Source organism: Symphodus melops (genome assembly GCF_947650265.1).
Source record: "Symphodus melops genome assembly, chromosome: 8".
Classification (NCBI taxonomy): domain Eukaryota; kingdom Metazoa; phylum Chordata; class Actinopteri; order Labriformes; family Labridae; genus Symphodus; species Symphodus melops.
Window position 1 is genome coordinate 14,556,563 of NC_136698.1, and position 23,039 is coordinate 14,579,601.

At 41.6% G+C, this 23,039-nt stretch overlaps 2 protein-coding genes across 3 annotated transcripts; one reads left to right on the forward strand and one right to left on the reverse strand.

Moving 5' to 3' along the window:
* Positions 1-1,647: 1,647 nt before the first annotated feature.
* Positions 1,648-7,590, reverse strand: atp5f1d (ATP synthase F1 subunit delta). 2 transcript variants are annotated; one of them, XM_079349940.1, is made up of 5 exons: positions 7,324-7,590; positions 6,373-6,526; positions 4,539-4,627; positions 1,927-2,056; positions 1,648-1,726 (listed from the first exon to the last, which is right to left on the reverse strand). In XM_079349940.1, the coding sequence occupies exons 1-4, from the start codon at positions 7,438-7,440 to the stop codon at positions 1,934-1,936; spliced, it is 483 nt and encodes a 160-aa protein (XP_079206066.1). In that variant the 5' UTR covers positions 7,441-7,590; the 3' UTR covers positions 1,648-1,726; positions 1,927-1,933. The 2 variants fall into 2 exon arrangements, with proteins under 2 accessions (XP_079206066.1, XP_079206065.1); XM_079349939.1 differs by having other exon boundaries at positions 1,648-1,781; positions 7,324-7,589.
* A 538-nt stretch (positions 7,591-8,128) lies between these two features.
* On the forward strand, positions 8,129-21,636 carry cbarpb (CACN subunit beta associated regulatory protein b). The gene is made up of 11 exons (XM_079349942.1): positions 8,129-8,386; positions 9,407-9,621; positions 10,441-10,512; positions 11,829-11,977; positions 14,292-14,353; positions 15,446-15,608; positions 15,754-15,928; positions 16,321-16,467; positions 17,062-17,299; positions 17,826-18,015; positions 19,071-21,636. The coding sequence occupies exons 3-11, from the start codon at positions 10,465-10,467 to the stop codon at positions 20,575-20,577; spliced, it is 2,679 nt and encodes an 892-aa protein (XP_079206068.1). The 5' UTR covers positions 8,129-8,386; positions 9,407-9,621; positions 10,441-10,464; the 3' UTR covers positions 20,578-21,636.
* The last annotated feature ends 1,403 nt before the right edge of the window (positions 21,637-23,039 follow it).

Here is a 23,039-nt window from a genome sequence, read left to right on the forward strand (position 1 = left end):
CTCCACGACTGCATGACACGAAAGAGAACAGAGCATGCAGGATTTCATTTTTGTGCTTCGACATTTGAATTAAGCAAGTTTGGTTTGAACATCCCCGATCTTAAATCTGAATTTAAGAGGGAATGGTTTTGACACGGCCGTTTTCAGCTCGTCTTTGTGAAGTGTTACTTGTTGGCCCTGAGGCTGATGATTAAGTATGAGTGTATTGTTATGAGTGTGTTTGTGTGTGCAGCTGTGTTAAGAAGGGTTTGATGAAAATGTCAGAGGTTTTTGAAAGGAGAACATAAAGCAGGAAGTGTGAAAGGTGCTTAGAACTTCTCTTTTTATTAATGGATGCTGACCTGAGTCACTGTCTGCAAATCTGCACAGCACGTGCTTAATCACTGGAAAAAAAATATATATATATATATATTTGTAGGTTATATAACATGTTTCTATTAGTTGTTCCTGGTGACATAGGAAAATGTGCCTCCTGCACTAGAAAAAAAAAATCTATGAATGTTCCCGTTCAAAAGTAGAAGACAGACCTTTCTTATCTTACTGCTTTTAAAACATGAGAATCAGTTGCAGCATGGGCATAAGCACAGTCATGAGAGCTTTTCTATGTAAACACTGATACTGGGAGAGTACTTACACTTGTTAGAAGGCCCTCAAGAGTTTTGACATTTAAAATAAACCGGTTGCGGTTTCTGCTCTGAAAGTCTCTGGTCACGTGAATGAGGTCAGTGCCTCCCGGAGCGAGTCTGAGCTGAAACTTATGAAAGCAGAGAAAAACCCAGTTTTCCACCGGATGGTCAGAGGACGACTTTTCCTGGGTTTGTCACAGAAGCCTGAGGTCATCACTCATAAAAACAAACAAAAAAACAAGCTCTGCCAACACAATTAAATAAAGGCTGTGACTAAGGATTCCTGGGACTGAAAGAGTAAAAGTGACTAAGCTTCAACCAGAAACGGGAGCTGAAAACAATGTCATTCTTTTTAGGACATTTCTGGAGGAAAAGAAAAGGCGACAAAATAATGAGGATATTCCTTGAAACTGTGGTTTCATGAAAAATTAAATGACAGTCTTGTGATTCAAAAAGCCCTGTGCGAAATATACTTCAGCTGACATCTGCTGCCACCAAGTGGAAGAAAACGGTACTACATGGTAAACAAAGCACTTGTTTGGATTTCCTTGCCAAGTCTCAGAGTGCTCGATACAATTAAAGGGATACTGGTAGTAGTGTTGAATGGTCGTGAATCCAGCCCTCATATTGCCCAGAGACGAGAAAAATGTTTTTCTTTGCCTGTAAGTTTTCTTCATGTGATGCAATGTGACGATTTTTGCATCACATGAAGAAAACATGTTTCACAGCTTCATGTAAATGGGTGAAGTATCCCTTTAATTCAACAGACACCTTTATCTATGGGGGACGTATATCAACAAAAGCAAGGCTCTAGAAGCAGGAAATGACGTCAGTAAGTGCAAACAAACCTATTTAAGTTTGATTGGACATATACTGTAGGCGCAGACAGACAGAGCAAAGCACTACCTAGACAGGTCTTTAGAGTTCTAATCAGCATCAAAATTATCAATATATAAATATATGCAAGATGTAGGACATAGTATTAGGCAGCAAAGAAAACAAGATAAACTTCAACACCAGGTAATTCCAAATAAATTTATTGTATTTTATCCACTGTACAAAGCAAGCGTGGGAACTTCTGGACACCGATGTGACCCCAGCTGGAGAAAAGACAGAAGGACGATAGAATCCCATCAAACAAACAGAAAAGATGACCTGAAAGGGGACGTGACAGAAACAGATTCAGTGATCTTTAATTTCAAATCCCAACAACAACTGTAAATGCTCCTCTTGGATTGCATACATTTCAAGAACATTTATCTCTGAGTCAGATCATTGCGAACCAGTTCACATGTCGTACCACAGGTCTACTCCAGGGCCTTGATGATGGCCTCGCTGGCGTCTATGCTGATCTGGACCTCTGCCTTTGCTGCCTCGTTAGATGCACCAGCCATTTCAGATTGAGCCTTCTCCAGGCTTGCCTTGGCAGCCTGAACAAAAAAAAGAAGAGAAAAACATTCTTGTTAAAAATATGAAACGACGTACTAATCTTTTACCGGCCATGGTGGTTATCCTTTTATTTAGTTAGCTTGCAAAGGAAAGTCTGCAAAGCTCTTCTTATTCAAAAAGCTTTTCTTTTTTTTTTAGGCTGACTGTGATATAAAAGCCTGAACTGCAAGTCTGACAACAAAGAGTGAAAAGTGGAGCGTAAGACGAGCAGAGAAAATCCCCACTGCCTCTTTGCTCTGAAAGCTCCATTTGTCACAGTAGTGATTAGAAACCAGAAATGCCAAACATAGCTGGAAGTTAAAGGTCTCCCAGTAGGGATTTGACACATCTGCTATAACTCAACAGTGACTGACCTTTCCCTCCTTATTAACAGCGTGGGCCCATGTGCGAGTGGAAGACAAAGAGTAAAAAAAAAAAAAATTAACTCATTTAATGCAATGAAGTCAACTTGACACTGACACTGGCACTGCCCAAGGTCAAAGACAAGACACCTCGGCGGCGACGGCGTAGTAACGCAGCCTAACATTAACAAGACTGACATTTAAACATGGGCTCAACATTGATGTCTAACTGCATTACTGATCGGACGGATGGATAATCATCAACTGGGAGATACTCATCAGTGAGGAGGAGAAAATATAAACGGGGGAGGGGGGGGGGATAAATCTAGTGTCAGTTGTAAGAAAAGCCTCCTTCGTTTTCCCTGCAGAAAGGACGAACAGTAATTACGCACGTCTCGACAGACTGGATAAGGACACCCATCACACAGATCTCATTCAACACGATCCATAAACAATCGACTACGCTGCACTGCAACTGTTAAGTCATTTCATTTGTCATGAATGATGTCGTCGGTGGAATCACACATGGTCGTAGTCACGTCCCACTCCAGGTGACGGAAAGGCACAGAACAAGCTGTTCAAAATAACAGGAGATGGGAAACTGTACTGAACAAATGATATATATATACACACACACACACACAGTACACTGAAATATACATACTGAACCCTGAGCCCAAAACTGAGGTCCAAACTGAACTGGGACTTCTGTGAATCGTTTTTGGTCTTAGTGGGTGGATATAAAAACATGGTCAAAGCTTTACACAAACACCCTAAGCCTGATGACATGTTTACGTTTAATGTTTGAGATTAAATAATACAGTAGAAAATACAAAAAGGACAACATTAAGGCTAACATTGGTTTATGGGGGGAGAGTCACGCAGGAAACATTTCATTAAAAACCACTCATCATCCCTTTTGATTTTTTTTTTTTTAGGAAATATAAAAGGACAAAAGGAAATAAAATGTTCAGTAGCCCTTTCTGAAAAGGTTCAAGGCTTTGAGTGTAAACACGGGTCATAAAACCTTCCCCATGTGTTCAACAGACATCAAGACAAATTCAACTGAAGTTCAAAGGCTTTGCTCCTGCTCTCTATTAACGGCACGGATATCGATCCTAGCATTTATGTGTGCCTCATCAAAAATATCCCAATGACCTACTGCACAGGCTGAAACAAGAAGATCAATAGCAGCATTAGTGGAGTTTATTTTAGTAGATACAGAAAGAAATGAGAACAAAAAAAATCCATTTAAGCAATGAACCCTTCATTAAATATGTGAAACCTCTCTTTGAGCAGAACGACTTTGTTAAACGCTGATATTCTCTTTATTGGTGTCAAACTGACTTTTGACCAGGTCACCGTGACGGGTGGTTTGTTTACCTGGTTCAGTATTATACATTCATTTCCTTTTTAACCCCAAAATAAGTCTGACATCTGTAAGGCTCACCGTCTCCTGCCCAATCACAGAATCCGATAATATCAAATGCTAATTTCATTTATACTGAACTGCATGTTTAATGTATTCAATGAATTAGGTTTTAAACATGAACCTTCTTTGTTTAAGCTTGAAATACTTTAAGAGTAGGAGATCTCTGGTGATAGTTTTACTCTTGGTCAAATTATCAACCCTACGGTCATCTTAGAGTAAATAAAAAATAAAATAAAAATTAAATTTAAAAAAAAAAGCCCTCGAATGTACAAACAGGCTGGCAGCAGCTTTGCTCCTCTGTATATGTCCTGTTTTTGCTGCAGACTGATTTTAAACTACCTTCATACCAAGAGGGAGGACCTCAGTGGAGAGCCGGTGCTGCTGATTTTTGTTTTGTTTTTTGTTTTACAGATTTACAAACAGAGTTTCTAGATTCTCTTCTTCTAATGATTGTAATTCTTCATTTTTAGAGGCATTATAGTATTTCCTGTCACAGTCAGCCTGAAGGTCATTCTTTGTAACATGATCAAATGATTCCACTCAATGAAAAGTCATCCACACACGTGATGGACAATTTGGACGACCATCTTACACTGAATTGGAACGGAGTCATTTTTCATGACAGATATGGTCTTTTGTCGAATGTTGCAGACACGTTTTAAAAAGGTGCGTCGTTGACATTTTACTCACAGAGATGTCCAGCTGGTCCAAAGGAACGGCCTCCTCAGCCAGCAGCTGCACTGAAGAATCAGCGTTGACTGTGATGGACCCACTGCTCACTGCATACACAAAGACAAACGTGTGACTGAACACGGCAGCATGCAGCCACTGTCATCGGACATCAAAAACATTATCACCGGTTCAATAAATCCGGGACATCCTTGTCTCGCTCTCAGGGGAGCCTCTGTTTCACAATTCATTTTTAAATAGTCAATGTAAACAACTCAAACATTGTACTTGAGTATTTGGAAATCTAAACCGAAGTATGTTTTGAAGAAAAGAAGAAAGAAAGAGAGAAATGTTTTAATTTACTAGAGTTAAAAAAAACTACAGATTCCATGAGCCTGAGACATGGACATGCTACAAGATCCAAGTGGAGAGCAAAGCTCTGTAGAAGATATGCAAGATAATGTTGTTGTATTGGTCTCAAAAGTATCACGATAATAGCGTGGCATGTGACGGTACCAAACAAGAACTCGGCAGTACTCCCGTTAGTGTCATTTGTTCCCAGAGCTATTGAGTGGGCCGGTCTGAGAAGCAAACCACATCACCCATAATCCCCTGCACAGTGCAGCAGAGTTACACTAAATCGAGCTTGCTGCAGAGCTTACATCATTTTGGTGAAGTGGTAAACAAGAACAATCGAGGAGAAAACATGGAGGGACACTTTTTTTTTTACAATACCGCAATAATACTATACAGTGGTCTTAATACCGCGATGAAAGCGGTAAAGGCTGACACATAGATCACAAATAGCAAGCTCCAGCTCTCCACTGTGGTTGATGTGCAGCCTGACAGTGAGTGTGTGAAATGTGCAGATGAACAGACCATTAGGTCGTGGACATGTAGCATTCAGGGTGAGCCTTTCCAAGCCTGTGGGAGACTGGGACGCAGGAAGCTATAACCTCAGCAAACTTTCATGTTGCCGAGCAAAACTCTCCACCTACTGTGTTCTCAACTGCACACCGTGTGCAGTTAAGCCTGGTAAGTTTCAGGTAGAAAGAGTCCCTGTACTCATCCGAATGGAGCCGAGAGTAACTCTAATGTAGAGGCACGCACTTCATCCTCAAGAATTTTCACAGTTGACCCGATTTTCTTTTCGTCCAAAAAGTAAAGATGTCAAACATCCAATATTTTTTAATTTCCTGTCATCACAGAGTAGACTGTTTACGGTTTAAATATTTGCATATTTTCACAATATGCAAATATTCATGATGGAGAGAATCAAATATTGTAGATATTTAAAAAAAAAATACAGTTTTGTCAGTTTTTGACAACCTGCGTTAAAACTCTGAAAAACTGTTGATGGAAAAGAACTCAAAAAAATTATAATACTAAATGTTTCCTTTATTTGAAATATTATCTTCTATGGTGTTTTGTTAAATAGTTGGTTTGTTCTGAACTCTCTCTGTACTTTAGTTTGTCTTATTACCTCTGAGGACAACATGATACATTTAAGGGCATTATTCAAAACAGGTTGACCCCGTTAAGGCTTTGAGTAAAACCCAAATTAAATGTTCATCCCCTCCTTAGATAAGTTAGATAACCATGGTTTTAAATAAGAAATCCACAATTAACCTTTTACCGCTTTCAGTCATAATGGTTTTGGTACAAAAAATATAACTGGTCCAGCCCCTAATCAATTATCATTTTACAAATCTGGTCTACGAGCTCATGTGAGTTTGACACTCCTGCTCAAGATGAACAAATTCATCATTCACGAAAGCAGAAATATGCAGTCGAGTCCCTTCAGGTAAGTGTTAGCCTAATTCACATACACTGTTTTAGTTTATCAACATCTTACCAAAGTACTTAACAGAGGAGCCATCATCACTGAAGACGGTGACAACCCCAGGCCTGAGCACCTGCAGAGTGGGGACGTGGGCTGGAAGGATACCAAACGCACCAGTAAGCGTGGGCACATCTACCTGTTTCACACTGGCCTCTTTGAAAAACACCTGGAGAGAGGGAGAGAGAGAGGGAGAGGGAGAGGGGGAGAGAGAGAGAGAGAGAGAGATGCACTGACTCAAGGCCTGCTTTGCAAAAGTTCAACATAGACTAAAGGTGATAGGTCACAGTCATGCAGACCAAACTTCAAGCGTAACATGCTAAATACAACTGTGCACTTCATTACACTACTACATAACCACAGGAAGCCACCTCAAAATTTATTTACGGTGCAACGTAATTCATTTATGTATTATTCGCAGTTCTGCAGCAGGGTGAGGTAGACTTTCAGCATCGTGCAAAACTGGACTTTTAAATACGGAGGAACAGTGAATTGAAAATCAGAAAAAACGCGCGTTGTGCCAAATATTACCAAAGACATGAACCTCAAGGTTAGACAGCTTAGCCTTTCAAACTCCTAAAGACTGAAATGAATTACATCTCAACTCTCGACACACACTTAAAACGTGTGTACAGGCACACACCTTAACCTCGTTGAACTCTACAGTAGTGCTGCTTTAGTGATCCAGCTGACAAAGTTTACTATGACACCTAAAGACAGTGAATGACAGCTAGGTTAAATATCGGTTGGTAGCTAAGCTAAACCAAACAATTTAGTGATAATACAAGCACACGTGCCCTGTGAGAATTGCACGCGCGCGTTAATGATAGAAAACCATTTTATTTGCACAAACTTGCTGAATGACCACAAAGATTGTATGCAAACTGTGACACTTCACTTAAAGGACTAAGTTAGCCGTGTTGCTAGCTGGGCCCGAGAAGCCTCGTCAGTAGCGTTAATAGTCACCTGTGTCGGGGAGGCAAAAGTGAAGGACATCTGCGAGGATCCGCTCGCAGCCTCGGCGTAGGAGCGAGTCTGCCTCAGCACAGGGAGCGCGCGGCGAAGAAATCTTGCTGCCATCATGTCTGAAAAGCAGATTTGATTCAAGTGCAAATGAATGACAGAGGTCCTCGAGCCCTTGCGTGTAGGCAGACGGTGTGCGCTTGGTAGGACAAGGACGTTTGTAAGCTACCCACAAGGCTTTACGGGCGCGCAAAGGCTGCAGGGAAATGGAGTGTTTAAAAGAAAAAAAGAGTCGCGCTCGAGGATTAATATGAGTTGAGATTATTGCAGTGTAGTCTTTTCTGTTGGACGTTATTTACAAATATGTGAACAACAACGAGAACATATGTGAGGAATCGTCATGTTACAGACTAATAAATTATATTTGGGGTTTTTTTATTTTAATTTGTGTACAAGGGACTGAGCACTGACTACCAGTAGATGGTGCCAAAATACTGTATTAAATAATAGGTCTACCTTTCTCAACAGCTGGAAAGTGTGGGGCGTTTTGAAACTTTCACAATTTTGAAATATTAAATTCCCGTACACACACCAATGCTAAAAAAAAAAAAATCTTTGGGCTTGCCTGTCTTGACAGTTTTCGCACCACCAGTGTCAGCTATAGCCAAAGTAATACAATACAACTCAATAAAGGGTTGTTTTACTGATATTTAACCATATTACATTTTGTTTTTTATGAAGTTTGTTTTTGAGGGATTTGCTATTGAGGGATTCTGTCCTCCTCGGCTCTGTCACTGACTCACTGTGTTTATGTCTCATATGCGTGGACGTCACAGAATGATGAACGATAAGTGAGCATTTTGAGAAACCCTTCAATCAGCCTTACCTCACTCCTTGCGTCACGTGGTGCGTCTTCTTTGACTGGGTGGTGGGCGTGTCTTAGACGGTGGGGTTTCATTCATAAATACTTTAGGCTTTAAAAAATCCACATTAAAGTGATCATAGACGAGTTTCATGGTATTGGCTTTGCCCCTCCACCCCTGCATGGACCAGGCTGGTTGAGTAGGTGAGTTGCTGTCTTTGCTGCATCCCTCCTCGTGTGTTTGTGCAGCCACTTCGCAGCGCTGTCTTCTATATCGGCATCACTGGACTGATGAAAAATAGGCGCCTGTAAAATATCAAAATGGCATATTTCTGAACGTCGTCGCGCTGGTTGGAGAAAAGCTTATTGTTTGCATTATTCTAAAGTTTTGGCGACTCCGCTGCATTTAGATAATGTGATAGGATTTTTTTCAAGCGAAGTATTTACCAGCCGAATCCCCATAAGGAAAAGGAAGCTCATTACTTTGTTTTACTGCAGTGTCGGCCATGGGTTTCTTTCTTTCTTTCTTTCTTTATTTTAAATATAGGCTACGGTAAAATGTGAGTGTTGTAATTCTCTTCTGCTCTAAAGTTATCATTTGGTTATGTGCGCATTATAAAAAAATACCACTGAACGCGAAGGTGAGCCACTAAAATAACCTACCATTAATTTAACTGGTATAGGCTACACAAAAATGTTGACCATTACGGGATATGCCTTTGCTGGGACACCCATGTCTCACCATCTGCTCAATCAGCCAATCAATTCAGCACCCTTCTGGATTTGCGTTAACATAGAAGTGAGCAATCATCCCAAAAAAAGTAACCCTCTTCATTTGTTTTCATAGTCTGATTTAAAGTAAATGTCTTTTCATGAAACAACACGGGATATGCAGCCAAATGTAATGAGACTAAAGTTATTTATTACTGATTTTGGGGAATTTCATTACATACATTGGGGGTAGTTTCAGCTTTTTCTAATGTAATTGATGAGTAAGAAAATGTGTTTTTATGTTTGGTTGTCAGCCAATATAATGCAATGTTAAGAAATACAGTATTTGAATGATTGTCACTGAAAGAGACAGTAGAAGGGAACCTGTCAGTGTGCTATGGTGTGCATTGTGGAGTGCATTCGGTCAATGCAGGCACTTATGTAATGTAAAACTCATCTGCACAAACTGTAAAATGAATGTAACCAATCACTGTGGTGTATGCTTGTTATCAGTCATGCAGAACTGCCATCCTTCTGTTGCTTCGAGGCCAGCGGGCCAGTCCTGAAGGGGAAAACGCCGCTGCTCAGTCTCAGTCGGCTGGCGAGGCTGAGGTGGCTGAGGATGCAGCAAGGGAGCTGAGGAGGACACTCCTGAGCCACTGCTCGACACACACACATCCAGAGCTTCACACATCCAGAGCTGCTGCTACGCACTGCCCTCCATCAGGGTAAGACACTGGGCTGGTAGAAAGCAGGATGTGGTACATTGGTGCCAAGGAAAGCAGTCTGTTCACAGCCTAATGTGTTTTCCTGCAACAGTTTTCCAGGCATGAATGGTAGAACAGGGAGTTAGGCAGCACACAGCTCAGCATTAGCTTACAGGTTGTGGTGCTGAAGTTGAGTGCTGCAGGCATGTTGCTCCTACCCTGCTGGGTGAGTAGCTCTATCCAGGGTGTGTGTGTGTGTGTGTGCGTGTGTGTGTAGGCGTTTGGTGCAGTAGTAGCAGCATTAATGACTATGATCTGTAAGAGCAATCGCAAAACAGCAGCGCTAGTGGAAGCTGCTGGAATCCGTGTTTAAGTAAGAGCAGTTTTTCTCTGTGTGTTTTTCTTGTGTGGGAGGTAGATAGAGAGTCTTCAGGCTGATGTGGAATTATGAGTGATGATTTGCAGTCAAGATGCTTGCATTTGCATCTTCTGTGAGCCTAAACACATGTGTATGAGGGAAGCTCACATCATCCACAGATGTTTGACATTTGCTTTCACTTGCATTATTTCATAAACCTATTTCGTGTTTGTAATTCTGCTGAAACGGGCATCTCACCATACAGGGCCATATGAAGATGTTTTGTGTTTGTTATGAGACAAATTATTCAAGTAATGGACAGACACACTATTTAATTTACTAGTAGATCAGAGAGGGCTTGTGACTTGGTCTTGGCTTATTAACACATATAGTGTGTAATAATTGTGGTGGATGACATTGTTTTTCGATGAACAGCTCCATTCACAGTCATTTCCTCCATGTCTTTGTGTGTGTTTCTCAAGGGGACTCTCTAGTTGGCCTGGACCATGAGCAATGAGTCTACCATCTGGAACATCCTACCAGAAAACTCCACAGTAAGTCCATCTTTCACCACCAGCTTCTTCTCAGACTTCCTGTCCATGTTTATGTGTCTCTGTCTGTGTGGTGTGTTGTATCTGCTCAGTACCAGAACCATACTTTCCCTCATATTCTCCTCTGCTCGATTGACTGTCTAATAGGGAACATCCTGACCTGGACCTGAAATAATTAAATCTTTGATCTAATCTCAGCTTTAATTTCCCCTTGCCGAGAAATTACGATGGGACATCTGACTGGAGCAGTCATTAACACTCACTGTGCTCTCTCCTTCACAGAGCTCAGGATAATACTACACCTATAAGATCATTACTTTGATATTCAAACATCGTCTTTACATAACCTTTGTTACCACATCCGTTTTATTCTCCAAAGAACAAAGCCTGCTGTTGTTCTCTGTTCTCCCACTCATGTTACCACCTTTCCTTTTATTTAAAGCATTTCAGTCCCTGTTCTGTAGCCTTTAACGTCAGGGAGCAACAGGAGGAAGCAAAGAAGATAAACAAAAAAATGAATGTAAAAAAAATAGGCGCTTTTAATTTTAAACATCTAGCAGGATTTAAAAGGGATTTGAAAACCAAAAAATAAACTGACTGCATGATAGTTCGCTGACAAAAATTAAGTTTAATATCAATCCATCCATTGATAAAGTAATGTAGAGTTGTATTTATTGTATTGCATACAAAAAAAACCTAGACAATTATGTACTTGATGATTTTTTTAATAAACTACTGCAGTAAAAATGTCTCTCCAACCCATTGTTAAAAATTTTTTTGTTTTTGCAAATGTTTATGAAGAATTATTGTCAAAGACAATGGTAATTGATAGGCCCATTTTGGTCTCTGTCAGTGCTCCCAAGATGTTTCATTATCTCAGCTGCAGTCCTTTCTTTCAGAGCTTTCCCATGGCTCAGGTAAACTGAAGACAGGGTCACATTTGTTAATTCAATGCACTGCTTCAATAACAGATTCACTTAATACAAAACAGCCAAACCCGTGGAGGCTGCATGGTGTTATGGTAAAGATATCTCAGCAGTAGCTGTTGTCAGGAGGTCATTTGTTGGCATAAAAGGCATTTATCAGTGAATAGTTTCAGTATATTGATGTTTATTTGGATATAAATGGACTTACTCTTTTAAAGTAACACTTTTCAAATCCAAACAGGAATAGGGAGACACTTACCTTCTTCACTGATATACTGGAGCTACTATTGCGTCTTTTTCACATCAGACACTTTGACTCAAGTCAACAGTATCTTTAGTTTTCTACAGTATCTATACAAAGTACATATATTTTTCTCCTTTGTGTTTTCTCAGGAGATCCCAGTCAAGGCAGAGGAGCAGCAAAATGGCTCCGTGCTCCTCTTGGTGATCCTTTCCGTCTTCCTGGTAGGAACGTTGATCTCTGTCTCAGTCCTCCTCATCGCCTTCCGTCGCTGCTGTCGAGGAGGACAATGCTGTGCCAGGTACGATGCGAAAATAATCAAGTACATTCAACATTTGGGCACTTTATGCGACACGCTTATTCAAATCTGTTGTAAAGAATATTTCAGTATAAGCTCCAAAACAATATATTGGGCATATGAACATAGTGGAAAAGCAGCAGCTGCACAACGTGACATAAAGAGCCAAGTCAAAATGTTTTGCTGACTGTGCAACAGGTGTTCATTGAACTGTTTATTTAGACATGTGCTCATGTTGTGTAGGGTTTCATTATGCAACAGTATTTTGATCCCTGTTATTTGATCCTTCAAAATTTCACAGTCCAACACAATAACATCAAATTCCACACTTTATGAAGTACTACTCCATGGCTGATTCAAGGAAAAATGAAGACACTCTGCTTTACAGAGGTGGTTCGGAATACACGTACAAGTGGATTGGTGGATTTGTGATTTCACTGTGTGGCATTAAAGCACATAAGTGGACACAAATGTGTTTATGCATTTTATTTAACCTTTATTTAAGCAGGAAAAATCATTTCTTTTTCACGAGTGTCCTGGTCTAGACAGGCAGCAGCACAATTTACAATACATGAGTTTCAGACAATACATGCAAATACAATACTGATATTTTTATTTTTGAACAAAACAAAACATATTTGTCAAGATGGCCCACATCCACAAAAAAACATCATGTGGAACATCTGCAACCAGATTTCTGCCTCCAAGTCACTCCACATCTTCTTAAAAGCATCCTATGAGACCAGCTCATTAAGTTACAGATCTTTTCTTAATTTGTTCAAGCAGCAAACTTAAATGCCTTTTCCCCCGAGTTCAGTTCTAATGGGGAAAAAAGTTGTCTAAGTTTTTACTCACACTATATTAAGAGTCCAAAACCCTTTACAGATTGTGGTGCCGCTACAGCATCATACAAAGTTCTGCATTCATTTCACCCATACACATAATCAGACATGCACACACACACACACACCGGCTCCGATGTTTCACATCATCAAAGTTTTCCCCCATTTACACCTCTGTTAATACCTCTGATGGCAGATAAGTGGCATTACGACTTTGCTTCAATTGAGATGCAATAGAGGTGAACAGGCTCGTAATTATTCGGCCTTCAACAGCAAATCTATAAGCACAAATAAGACTACTCTCCCTCTCTAACACGCAACAGCTATTTAAAGACTGCCTGGTGCTTGAGTTGAATGTATACACTTACATAATAGATGAAGTTCATTGAAATTAAACAGAATACATCCTGTTGAATTTAGAAGTATTTCCCAGTTTGTTCCACCTACTAAGAATAATTAATTAAGTGATAGTTTTAACAGAGGTGATTCATCTGTGTGTATTCAACAGTAACATGGCTAACCCTCGAGACTCTTTGTCTCTCTCCACAGCCGCACACATCATCAAGTACACTTGAATGTATGATCGCACCAGCTCGATGCAGATAAACAGAGAGCACAGAGGCTGAGTCGTGAAAAAGAGAGACCTGCTGGAGGAGAGCAGAAGAGAGGCAGGCAGACTGGTACAAATGATGAGTGTAATGAGATTTTATAGCAGCCTATGGCTGTGATTAATCTTGCGTCTCAACACAGCGCTGTGTGCACACCTAAAATACAAACACAAACGCACACACGCACAATATGGGGAAGCAGGAGCCACAGAGGAAATGAAAGACAAGAAGAAGTACAGATCTGGTTGCAAGGAGAAATCCCTCAAGTTGCTTACACACACACACACACACACACACACACACACACATACACGCACGCACGCACACACTAAACTCATATCGCTGCACAAAGAAATCAGATTGAGAAGAATGACTTGGGGGAGTGTTCAATTTCTTTTTTCATGCTTTCATGCTTTTTTCAGGTAGACACATTTGAAAAGTTATTTTTAGAACAGAGGAATGGCAAGAAAGGTTTGAATAATATAATATGAATAGCATATAAAAAACATCCCCTGAAACCGTGACCTTTATTGCTTATTCGCTCTCTGCTTTAAAGATGAGTGGAAACATGCAATCCCATAAAGTGTCATGATTTATTATTTCAAGGGGTCCCTCAGCTCTGAGGGTTAGCACAATGATTTAGACTGATTTAGGCCCTCATTCATTATACAGCTAGGCAGGCTGCCATTAAGACGAACCAGTCTGAGAATGTGCAGTTAGATTTTTAAACTGCTGATTTGTTTTTGTTTTTTTTTACCGAGGTTGGTTGTGCGTGGCTGCCAGCAGCTATGGGGTTCAACAGATGAAATACAGATTTTAGGGAAAATGATGTCACAGCGTTGATCTGAATCTCTCTGTGTACTCCAGGGCCAGCGATGACCCTGAGAAAACCAACACCACTTACTTGGAGGAGTCTCAGCCCACCCATGGTAAGAGAGGAATGGACAAAGGAGGAACTGTTCCGAAGGGGGAAAGATATATGGAGAGACAGAGAGGAGTAATGGAGACAGGCAGGCTGGAAGATACAGGGATAGGATTTATAGAGACAGAGGTGATTTTATGCCGTCAGCACAAATGTGTAGCCTCGTCCATTAAAACAGTTTGAGCTCAACCCAATTAGTTTAAGTAGCTGTGTCGTTCCTGGAACACCTTCGGACATTTTGGGACCAGAAAGCACTCTCTCTGAAATGAAAGGATTTAGAAGCAACTTTAGTTTGGGACCAAACTGTTCATTAGGCTTTCTGATGAGCTTTTCAGTCAGCAGATAGACTAATTTGTTTTAAACAATATTAGAGGCTTTAGCGGATTTTCAATTAAGCAGAAACAACTTTTTTTATGTATTGATTGTCTCACTTGCACAGTTAGAAGTTGAAAGATGCACAAAAATAATTTTTAGATGAGGAATGACATGCAACAAGGTACCAGGCCAGACTTAATGTACTGGTTCATTTTGGCTCCTGTTGGTGCCCTGAACCCAGAGCCAATATTGAGCATATGACCTGCTATGCTAGCAGGTCTGAAAGCTGTACTTATGTAAATAGGTGCTTTTAGCTTATTGCTAACATCAGTAAACTACTAGGGACAATGCTAACATTGTAATGTTTTTCATCTTTACAAATAGTTAACTAGTTTTACTTTGAATAAACTAAACTTTTTTTGTTTTGTTTTTGATAAAAAACAAGTGTAAATCACATGACATGTATCAATCAGTCCTTCAGACTTTGAGAAATAGTGACAGTCCTTTTGGTGTTGTCTAAAGAAGAGTCAGGGGGTCATCTATGTCAGTCGGCGTCATCTGTAGATTATCCTGAATATTGTTGACATACTCTTTTAATCCTATCCATAGAGGTGGGTCAAATGGCAAAATCCCCAGTGCCATGCTCGCTAAAATGTCATTAATGATATTAAAATTCAAAAATAAATTAACTACTAATTTTGCCATCTCCTCATACTCTACCTTAATCCATTTCCCCACCTATCTGGCTCCTTCCTCTGTTCCTTCCCTCTTGTGTCTTCGGTAGAAATTACCATCAGGGTGGATGAGTCGGAGTGTCTGTCGATGGCCAGCTCTCACGACCAAGAGACTGAGCGCTTCCTTTCCACCTGCACAACCGGCCGCCGTGTCTCCTTCAATGAGGCTGCGCTCTTCGATCATGGCAAGAAGGCTCAGGAGAAGGGCCGCAGGTCAGAAAGCTAATACATACACACAAGCCAAATTACTTTGCAAATACCTATGTTGTTAGTTTAGCTTTAATTGGGTATCTATTTTCTTGAACTCCAGTTTTGCTGCTTATTTAAATCAAATTTGCCTCGTTTCTGATCGCCTCAGGTATACTCTGACCGAGGGCGACTTTCACCACCTGAAGAACGCCCGGCTCACAAACCTCAACTTCCCGTCTCCAGCCCTCAAGATAGTCACTATCCATGAGTGTGACTCGGCTGAGAGCAACATCACCATGACAACAACGCGCCCTGTTGCTAAGTCAGCCCTTTCCATCTTCCAGGTGATATCCTTTAACCTACTGTTAGACGTGACGCATCATTACTCTTGACCTGGGCCAATAACAATATCACTCACTCGGGTTAAGGCAAGAAAATGTATCAAACTAATGTACCCAAACAACAGAATGAGGAATCTGTCTGCTCACTCATTTCAAAAAGCAGGGCTCATTGATTTCACACTCAGGAGGAGTGCCAGTCAACAGCTTGAGAGGGAATTCATTTGTAGTTTGCTCAGAAAACATGAAAACAATAGTTTGAAGTGGATCTGCAATACGAACTGTAGTTTCCAAAAGAGGACAGTTGTAGCATTCTGGTCAAGTCCCTTTGAAGACCTGCATGTTTGACAATATTCTATAAGAGTAAGAGAGTAATTTTTGTGTGTGCTTCCCTTCAGCCGATGTTGTGCCCTCTGCCACAAACAGCATTGACCAGCCTGAGTCTCAATCCCAGTTGTGCCCTCCCTGGAGACACCCTTAACTCTGTGGTGGGCACCAGCTTCAATGACAAAAACAGGGCTCTTAGCATGAAGGCGCCAAGCTCAGTAAGTTACTTTGAAATTATCTTCAATGTACAAATATATTACATTAATTGATAAGTGACTGCCAGACTGTTGTTTATTTAAGTCTGGACAGAAAATGATTTTTTTGCCATTAAATTAAGTGTAATAGTTGTTCCAAAAAAGTGCAGTACATACTTTGACTTATGTCATGATCTCTACATAGATATTGATTACTATATCACTCATATAATATTTGCTGTGAAAAGTTAAAGAAGGCTGCTTCTGCAGTGTACTGTAAGTGCTCTTGTCTGACAGTGGCAAGAGGCATTCATAATAACATTCATAGAAATAGTCAGTCATGTTTCTGATGGTCTCATTTGCTTCTGTAGCACATAAAGAGGAATCACTATAAATTCTGTTTGTAACTAGTAGCCACGGTCCAAGAACCAGCCAGACAAGCAGTGAGTCATCCATATGAGCATTAGAGGGTCATGGAGCACAAGGGTGGACACAACAAAAGTGATGGTTGATGGGCAAACAAGAAGCATCACTGTCAGAAGGGATTATACCCACGGCACTAACCATTTTTTTCTCATGTTTTTCTTCCTCATAATGTTTTTTTCTCTCTCTGCTCAGATCGAGATAATGGGAGTGGGGCCCAGGGGCAGAGGCAGCAGCATTAGTGTTGGACAAGAGGTCTTGATTGGGAGCGATGCCCCCACTTCTGGCGGTACTGCATTAGGCCAGGGGCCCGTGCTGCAGTTCTTCACCAAACTACGGCGCCATGCTAGTCTGGAGGGTGCAAGTCCCTACTTTAAGATCAAGAAATGGAAGCTGGACAGCAGCCAGAGAGCCTCCAGTCTGGACACCAGAGGTAATAAATACTTGCTGATGTTAAGTATAATTCTATTATGTTGTTTTTGGAAACACTCTGTGCTTATGTTGCAGGAAGTCATAACTGAGAAAATTATGCAATACTGTTAGTGGTTTCTTCATTATTTATCACAGTGTATAGTATTTTTGGCATCATTCTCTGGAGGTAAACAGGCAATGGTTAAGCAGGGGGCTCCAGCAACCAACTGTGAGAAGCCTTTTCCCTGCTAGGAGTCGGATATACACAGTGACACACACATACAGGACAGATGGCTGTGTGACGTAAAGTTTGCCCTTTCCAAGTCAATTTGGGCCCTGGAGTAAATCATCCCTGTGGATATTCTCCTTCCTATGCAAACACACACACACACACAAACAATTCCATAGACTCAACTCTTCAATAAAACCGGGGGGGCTGAAAAATCTCCTGAGACCTTCACACTTGAGGGAAGCTTTCTGCATGTTTTATCTCCTTCCTGCCGTCACAAACTGTGTTCCTTCCCCCGTGATTATTTTCTTTGGGACAGGCTCTCCAAAGAGGAGACAGTTCCAGCGCCAGCGGGCCGCAAGTGAGAGCATGGACCAGGACGACAACGACGCACACCACATAGACCTGATCCAGTACATCGCTCGCACTCAGAACATCCCCTACTGTCCCAGTCAGCCAACTACACGCCTCCTCTCACCTCCTTCCACACCACCGCCCTCCCTCGGCAGGTATCTTTAATTTCCTTGCCATTCATCCTGTCCACTGCTTTGCTGCCTTGAACTCATTTCTTGACAGTTGCTAAAATATGTGAAAGTTAGGACATGGCTCTAAGTCCCAATTCTTCCCAACCAACTTTTGTCTAACAAAACAGTCTTTAAAACCAATTTGCAATGCCATTGCAATTTTTTTAATAAGAATTATAATGCATGAATAATGAATGAATAATGCATTTAAGGCAGATAAACAGCATATTAGTGTCAAGTAACTGATCTTAAAGAACAGCTTATTAACAAAACTGTAAGGAAAAACTCCATGTTGTGTAACTGTAGAAATACCTCTGCCACAGGCTGATTAAAATTAACGTGATCCCTCTGTACAAGACTTCTTTGAAAACCATTTTGAACCAGACTTAGGGGAATCCCACAGTGAAGTGGAGAATGGGGACACAGGGTTTATATCTGGCATAGGAAACCATTCCATTGCTGACACAGTCATGATGTCTGCAGAAGTGCAAAGGGTCTTTTTTTTTTTTAGTGTGTGCTAGAATTGCCCACTATTTGGTTATAAAACAAACTTAAGGAAGTATCTTCTTACACAACTGTTTGTTTTTCACCGCTGAAGATTTGGTTAAGCAAAATCTGTATTTCCTGTGTTTGTTTACACGTTTGTGTTTAAAAATTCAAGGAATTTCCTGGAATATGCCAACAGCAAAACAATCTAATGGGCCATGTGATCATTGCCAGTTAATTACTTTTGATAATTTATGTTTCTAGCATAGTACTGCGCCAAGAAAAAAGGGGGTGTTTGTGGTAGTTTCTTCAGCACACAAGCCATTGGTATTTAGCTAAGTTCTGCTCACAGACATGCAACAGCAACCATTGCAAGCCATGAAATTCATTCTGTGCACTGTGGACGCAGCCACGCTTCAGGTGAATGTGTTAATAAGTAAAATGCTTCAACATTGACATGAGTTTTGTGCGCCTGAGTGTTTCTCCCCTTCATTTTCCTCATGTTTTTTTTTTTTCTTTTATCTCGTCTGTCCACTCCTCTGTGCACCCTACAGGGTAGAGGTAGAGGTCATAGTGGAGCCCAGCTGCAGCCATGGAGGACCAGGGGTGATTGGCTTATCCCCTGATCCCCAAGATGAAGGCCTGTCCCTTGAAAGAAGGGAAGGTGCAGACCCCTTGGACCCCCCAGATGCCCAGGACCCTCTGACCCTTTACAAAGACATCTGGACCCTTCGTGCCTCACTCGAACAGTACGCTGCCTCCGACCAGAGCAGCAACAATGACAGGAATTCTGTCTGCAGTGATGCTGACAGTGTGTGTTCGCTGAGCGGACGCCCAGAGACAGAAAGAGGAGGGCTCCCAAGGTATCCATCCCAGGATTTAGGAGATGAAGCAGAGGGTGGGGAGGATGACAAAGATATTTTGATGTACACGGAGGAGAGATTAGGTGCGAAAGAAGGAAAAAATAGGAAACGGGGAAGCAAAGAACCAGAGCAAAGGGGCAGTGATGGAGAAACAGGGACTCGTAAATTGCTGCAGATGGACAGCGGCTATGCGTCCATAGAAGCTCGAGGTCCAGAGGAGCTAAGACTGTTTGGGAGCAACAACGGCAGCCCCAAAGATAAAACAGCTCACGAGAAAAGGCACCACTTCACCAACGCTGGGCGAAGTGGCACGATCGGTGAGAGCTTTGAGTCTCACCTTGAGGAGCTAGAAGATGAGGTGTTGTTGGGGGCCAGTGGAGGAGCTCCCATAGAAAAAGGAGCTGGCTCACTGAGCTGGTTTCCACATGGTCAAATGCTCACACCCAGAGAGGCTGCACAGCCTTCACCTCAACCGCCAATATTGCACCGACGAGACTACAGCATAGACCAGAAGACTGATGCCCTCTTCCATGAGTTTCTCCGTCATGACCCTCAGTTTGACCAGCAGGAGTCACCGCTAAGGAAGCATCGATCCCGAATCCACCTCCGCAAGCAGTGGCAGCGCCACAAGCAGTGGAGTGACCCCGGTGTCAGACACTTCCAGTCCTCTTTTGAAAGACAGCGGACACCTCTACGAAGGGGTGAAAGTGTGAACTACCCATTGGAGACAAGCTACCACAGTACGCTCCCCCGAATCGTCAGTGCTCCCGATGAGGAGAATAGCGACGGCACCATCAGCACCCCTGATACACCTAAAGTGGAGCCTACAGCTACTGACAACAAGGGAGAGGAGCAGGGCGTCGGTGTTAGAGACACAGAGGACAGGATCCCCTCCTTCCAACCACCTCTTGCACACTCAGTCTCAGAGAAAGATCAAGGACAAGGGGAGCACCACGAACACCAGGAGGACATCAAACCATCTGCACTCCCTCCCGAACCTGCAGACGAGCGCTCACCCCCTCAGCTGCCAGACTCCTTAGGCTACGGCCCGCAGACCGTAACAGCAGACCTCATGGACAAACTGACTGCTCACCTGGACGAGAGGTTGTACACGGGCCTCCGCAGGATCAAAGACACGACCGTTGAGTGTGTGACGATGACAGCTACACACGCCTCTCCAGACCACAGCCCAGTGTAGCAGGGCTCCGTTGACCTCCTCATCAACTTCACTCCTGCTGATACACACTATTTCTTTCTGTTTGTTTGTCTTGCTTCTATTTAAATGTCTCTCAATATACAGCTTGAAGGGTGTGATCCAGATTCATAAACACGCTATCGAGAATATGCTTTACAAAAATCCATACTTGAACACAGGATTCATTTTATATACTGTTCACGTGTATTACAGTCAGCGTCTTTGTATGCCTGTTAACTCTACAACACAGGTTAATGTTGCAATCAAGGTGAAGAAAGCTACAGTCTATAATAAGATTAAGCATAGCTAACACGTGTTTACAGGAATAATAGTTTCTGTGTCTTTTTGTCCCTTCTGCTGTCTTTCCAATCTCTGCTCTCCTCTAGGAATAACATGCTGAGAGCCAGTATGGCCTTCGCTCTCATTGATCCACTGTGAAACCAGGTGCTATTAGACAAGAAGAAAGTGACAGATCTGGATGTACCAGTTAGCCCTCCTGTCAGGATTAGTTGAACTTGTTATGAGAAAAAGAATAATTCACAATAGCATAATTGATCTACCAAAGCTCATAGGCATACTGTAATAGTAATTTCAGTATGTAGTTTCAAATCGATGGGGATCCCAAGAGAAGGGAGATAAATTCCGAAAAAATTTAGCCTACATTGGAGTCACATTGGAAACAAGCAGTTAATGTTATTGACAGAGATTAATGAAACGTCATTATTTGATTTAAAGATTTGGCTTACATACAACCACCTGCCCAGCTACGTCAGCTTCAGACAGAGCGAATTTTTCCTGGTTGTAGCTACTGTACTTAGCTAGCGTCGTGGTAAGATAACGCCCCCCATTGCTGATAAAATAACGTCTCATACTAAGCTGTGGTTGGTGGATTGTTTTTCTAGTGCTACAAAATAGGCCTAAAGATCCTGTTCAATGGGACCATTAGCAGAAATGTGTTGGGTATGATTCATTTGATTTAAATGTTTGGAACCATATGTTTAGATAGATGGAAAACAATTACAGTGTTAACAATCTCCAGAAAAAAGGCCTCATAAAGTGTTATTGAGGACTTAAAATGTCTATCCATTGAAACATACATTGAGTTACAGACCTGTGGAAAAAAAGCATTGCTGTGAACATAAAACACACTGAAATGTCTTCTTATTGTTTAATATTTAATGATTTTGTGCTGGGGAACAAATGACTATGGGAGCTATTGTCTTAATCAGCTGTGTGACTTGTTATGTTTGTTTGTTTATCACTGAAAATGCTTCTGAGCTTTAGGACAACAGTGTTGTTAATTTTTAATAAGTTTGATGTATGAATTTTGATCTATTTTTGAACGTCTGCACTGCTTAAATGACTGTAAAAAGAAGAATAGGCTCCACACCAACCAACAGAACTCGCAAACCAAACAGCCGGCTAAACTCAGATGCCTCTGTATCATCCACATATATGACAGACTTTTACATTTCCCTAAATAGATTAACACTGACATGACCTCTGTCCCAACAGGGAGAGCAAACTCGGTCTTGTGCAGGTTTACTGCCATGAGGAATAGATTTACATTAAAGCTAATAGACAAGAATGCTTCGATTTAAGCTCTTTGGTGTTTATTGGTCTTATCAGAAAGGCATGCTTTCTTGTGCTCAGGGCTCACAGAGCAGGCTTTATTCGTCCCCATCTGACAATCTGGTTTTCCCCTCCTCCTCTTCTTTGCCTGAGAAAGTTGTCAGTGCAGATGATGTCTCCTATGTGGAGGCCTTAGGACTTTACTTCCTGCCAGCTTGTATAACCAGAGTAGACAAAGATGGTATTTGTAGTAAAGGGCAATTTTATTTTTTTCCTATTTGGCTTTCTCTGTGTGATAAATACCAACCATTACTGCCTATCCTTTGAAAAAAACAAAACAAAAACAAACGATTAGTGATCTTAAAAAAGACCAAACCCATCACTTTTACACCCTGTACAGTAGCAGCAGGATGAGTGTAATCCAGCTTTAGTCTTAGTATACTCAAAGGGGCTGTTGGGCTTTCCATCTCTCCCACATGCAGAGAGGGGAGCTGCTGCAGAAGAGGGTGATGAATTTTAATCATAATAAGAGAAGGATTCCCGTCTCTCATTCACTGTCTGCGTTCCCTTATTCTTCACGACTGTTACCATGCAGTAGGCCTACATTGAAGTGACTGAATACAAAGTAAGGGGGGAAACATTATCTTCCTCTCTCTGTGTGGGTGTAATGATGATGCTCTTCTGCAGTCTGCCTAGATTAGATCTTCCTCCACTTTGTGACAGGATTCTCCTTTTGTGGCTAAGTGGACTGAGGCGGAGGCAGCTTTCCTCATTAGGAGAGAAATGACTGAGATGAAAAGAGTTGAGCTCCAATAAGGAGGGGAGAGGGTAGGGATGTTTTTTTCTCTCGCTCATTTCATTCACATTGGCATCCTCACATGCACACAAACACA